The 3,511-nt window shown below is 35.6% G+C and overlaps 1 protein-coding gene across 1 annotated transcript; it reads right to left on the reverse strand.

The window, feature by feature from the left end:
* Nucleotides 1–1,134: 1,134 nt before the first annotated feature.
* On the reverse strand, nt 1,135–3,511 carry LOC126777706 (uncharacterized). The gene is made up of 4 exons (XM_050500858.1): nt 3,326–3,511; nt 2,468–2,564; nt 1,670–1,878; nt 1,135–1,318 (listed from the first exon to the last, which is right to left on the reverse strand). The coding sequence occupies exons 1-4, from the start codon at nt 3,381–3,383 to the stop codon at nt 1,152–1,154; spliced, it is 531 nt and encodes a 176-aa protein (XP_050356815.1). The 5' UTR covers nt 3,384–3,511; the 3' UTR covers nt 1,135–1,151.

Genomic DNA, 3,511 nt, shown 5'->3' on the forward strand with positions numbered 1-3,511 from the left:
TAAAAAGGGTACTAAACCTTTTTACTTACAATATGACAAAAGAGTTTTTTTAAATAACTGATTAAATACTTATAACTTTGTACAGATAATAAATAAGTAGGATGAGCTTTGTTTGAGTTTTAGTCATTTAAAAGTTTATAAAATATATGTAAAATTGTTGTATTTAATTTACATCATTTGGACGTAGATCATTTGATTGTTTACGATTTTATATTGTTATAAATTATAGTTTTCAATGAATGTATTATCTTCCTTTTAAATGATATATCATTTTATTAAAAGCCTATTGAAAAACCAAACAATCAAAACGACATCTAAATGTATATATGATTAATATTTGTGTGTTAAAATATAATAAACAGTACAGTAAATTAACAGCCTCTTAATGTCCCACTGCTGGGCTAAGGCCTCCTCTCCCTTATTTTTTGGAGGAGGTTTGGAGCTTATTCCACCACGCTGCTGCAATTCGGGTTGGTAGAATACATATGTGGCAGAATTTCAATGAAATTAGATACATGTAGGTTTCCTCACGATGTATTTCCTTCACCGTCAAGTACGAGATGAATTATAAACACAAAAAAAAATATAATATTTTTTTTTTTTTTTTATAGAATAGGAAGGCGGACGAGCATATGGGCCACCTGATGGTAAGTGGTCACCAAACGCTCTTAGACATTGGCATTGTAAGTAATGTCAACCATCGCTTATATAGCCAATGCGCCACCAACCTTGGGAACTAAGATTTTATGTCCCTTGTGCCTGTAATTACACTGGCTCACTCACCCTTCAAACCGGAACACAACAATAACAAGTACTGCTGTTTTGCGGTAGAATATCTGATGAGTGGGTGGTACCTACCCAGACGAGCTTGCACAAAGCTCTACCACCAGTAACAATAATATAAAATTGAAGAAATACATAAACGATGTATTTCTTTAATTTTTTTTTTTTGGTTTCATGAAATTTAATTTTATTTTCACAAGTGCCAAAAATCTTCAATATATTTAACTTTAAGATGTTTTTTTCTTCATTTGGAATTAAAATAAGTGTGTTTTATATGGCCTTGTCGCACGTCCCCACTTCAAACATATATTTGTTTATTGTTTGCAGTATAACTTAAAAATAATACAGTAGTAAATACAGAAGTAACTTTAATAGAATTCTCCGTCGGATAACTTCAGCGCGTACAGATGTAGGGAACGGAATTCACAAAACTGGTTCGTGCACCAGCCCCCGTGGCCGTCTGTGCAGCGGCAGGAGTCGCACTCGTCCATGTACTTCTCACCGGGGATGCATTTGAAGAATGGATTCTTTATTACTGTGGAAATAGTCACGATTACTGTATTCATCTAGACACAAAGAAGATAGTCAAATGCGCAAGACTAACTATAGTTCTCAATGGTATACGCAAACTATGTTCAGTATCCATTCCCTCACTATGATAATCCAATTGGAGTGAGCCCACACAAAAGTTCAGGAACAAAGTGAACTGCTTTACGTCCTTTCCGAGGCATAAAAATGTCAACGCTGCCAACTACCAAATTTGGGGCTGTTTTTGGGAATATCTTCACGAAAAAACATTTATTTCATTATTATCATTATTTATTACTAGACCGCCGATAATGTCGTCAAAAAAGCTACAAATAGGTGATAATAGTCAAAATCTAACCTGTACAACGCAAGCACGGAGTACTTCTTTCACAAAGCGCTGTGACAGTCGGCTCACAGTAAACACAGGAGGGCATCGCTCGACACGCCCCCGAGTCTTGTGTCTCACAGAGCAAGCAGTTCCGGTTCTCTGGGACCAGAGACTGCGATGTTTCTTCCTCCCAATATTGGTGGGGTGGCTTTGGTTTGACGAATTGTGATACCACATATCTATATAGACATACATGATTTAAATGGTCATGGTCAGGTCTTATCAGTTAATCTATCCACAAACATCTATACTCTGAATTTCTGTGTTCTAGTTTAAAAAGTAAGTAGCCCGCGGTAATTATAAATATAATACACCATAAAAGTTATTATTTAATTACGCTGTATGTCATATACTTTAGAGAAGGTTAAGAAATACAGGCCCAGCCTAACAGTAAGTGGTTTCCTGCACTCGTAGACATTACCATAGCAAGGAGTGTAAGCTGTGAGTTACGAACCATGGCATTAAAGAACTTATGACTGTCTTGCCTTAAATAACAATACTTCATGCGCCCGTTAAAAGAAAATGTTTTATTAAAAAGTAATAATATGTAGCGGTAGTATCACCTGAGTGTGAGGTACTATCCAGAGCGGTCCTCACAAAGTCTATCAACGGTAAAACAAATAATAATAGACGTAAAGCCAATAATTTTCCGTTAAATAATCTTGTTAAGAACTCAACCATATCAAGTAATGAGTGACTTAATTACTTGATATACTGTTAATTACTGTATGAATAGTTGCGGTTTGATACTTCATAGTTAATACCCACGCCTGCGAACCGGGCCGGTAGATGGGCGGCGCGTGCTCCCCGCCTCCACCTACGGAGCTCAGCGTCCCGGCGAGTGGCGTGCCCCGGCGAACCTCACCTAAATTACAGACAAAATATACAAATCAACTTATGATGCACAATAATTTAAATACACATATCTTAAATAATAAAAGACTATCTTACTGTTTAGTAATTGAAAACTAACTTTCGGTGATACGCAGTTTTGACGCCTGTATCGATTAAATTTTATAATAATTAAAGCCAAAATTGCATATCATTTTGTTGATATTTCACGATGATATCCTTTCGATACATAGTTACTATTATATTTTATCTTTTCATATTAAATCTTTATAAATTTGACATTTATTAAAATCATGATAAAGTCGGCCAAATAGACACCAATACTTTTAGCAATATCTTTTTTATTTATTAAAATATAGTAAAAATAAAATGAATATTTTTGTAAAATTCCATACATCAGTGCCAATAAATCGAGTTTTGGCAATGTTGATAAAGTGGATTTTTTTATTAATTTACGTTTGAATTGCTTTTTTCGTTGCCTTTTTATTTATACATACATATTGTCTGTGTGTATTTGTCTCCTACTTGATAAGGGATTGGTAAGGGAAAACATCGCGGGGAAAGCCTCATGTGTTAGGTGAAATCTGCCTCATGTGCCTCCAATCCGATTTGGGACAGCGTTTTAAAACAGCTGGAAATCTCCTCAAAAGGGGAGGAGGCCTTAGTCTAGCTTTGGTATAATTCAAGCTGTTACTTTACTTTGACAGTGTCAATATGGACGATAACCATTTCCAATCAACCCAAGGTTCAATACTACGTATAAAATCACAGTACCTCCCTCTCCGTACGCGTAGATAGTATGAAAACAGCACAAAGCGAGAACAGCAAACATTCTAGTTAGTCTCTATGAGTCGGTTTTAAAGTTATTTTTACGATTTTCCAGTTCAAAAATAATCTTCAGCCGGCAAAGCGTAGAACGGACTAATTGATCGCTCGCACCAATTATACTGGGATTGGCTT

The sequence above is a fragment of the Nymphalis io genome, chromosome 23 (genome assembly GCF_905147045.1).
Source record: "Nymphalis io chromosome 23, ilAglIoxx1.1, whole genome shotgun sequence".
NCBI classification, from domain to species: Eukaryota; Metazoa; Arthropoda; class Insecta; order Lepidoptera; family Nymphalidae; genus Nymphalis; species Nymphalis io.

Bases quoted from the DNA above. Each gene is read 5' to 3' on its own strand.
- LOC126777706 (XM_050500858.1), bottom strand. From the start codon at position 3,383: ATGTTTGCTGTTCTCGCTTTGTGCTGTTTTCATACTATCTACGCGTAC. The intron at 2,565-3,325 runs GTACTGTGATTT...TCTGTAATTTAG, and splicing joins CTACGCGTACGGAGAGGGAG to GTGAGGTTCGCCGGGGCACG. The intron at 1,319-1,669 runs GTTAGATTTTGA...CTATTTCCACAG, and splicing joins TCCGTGCTTGCGTTGTACAG to TAATAAAGAATCCATTCTTC.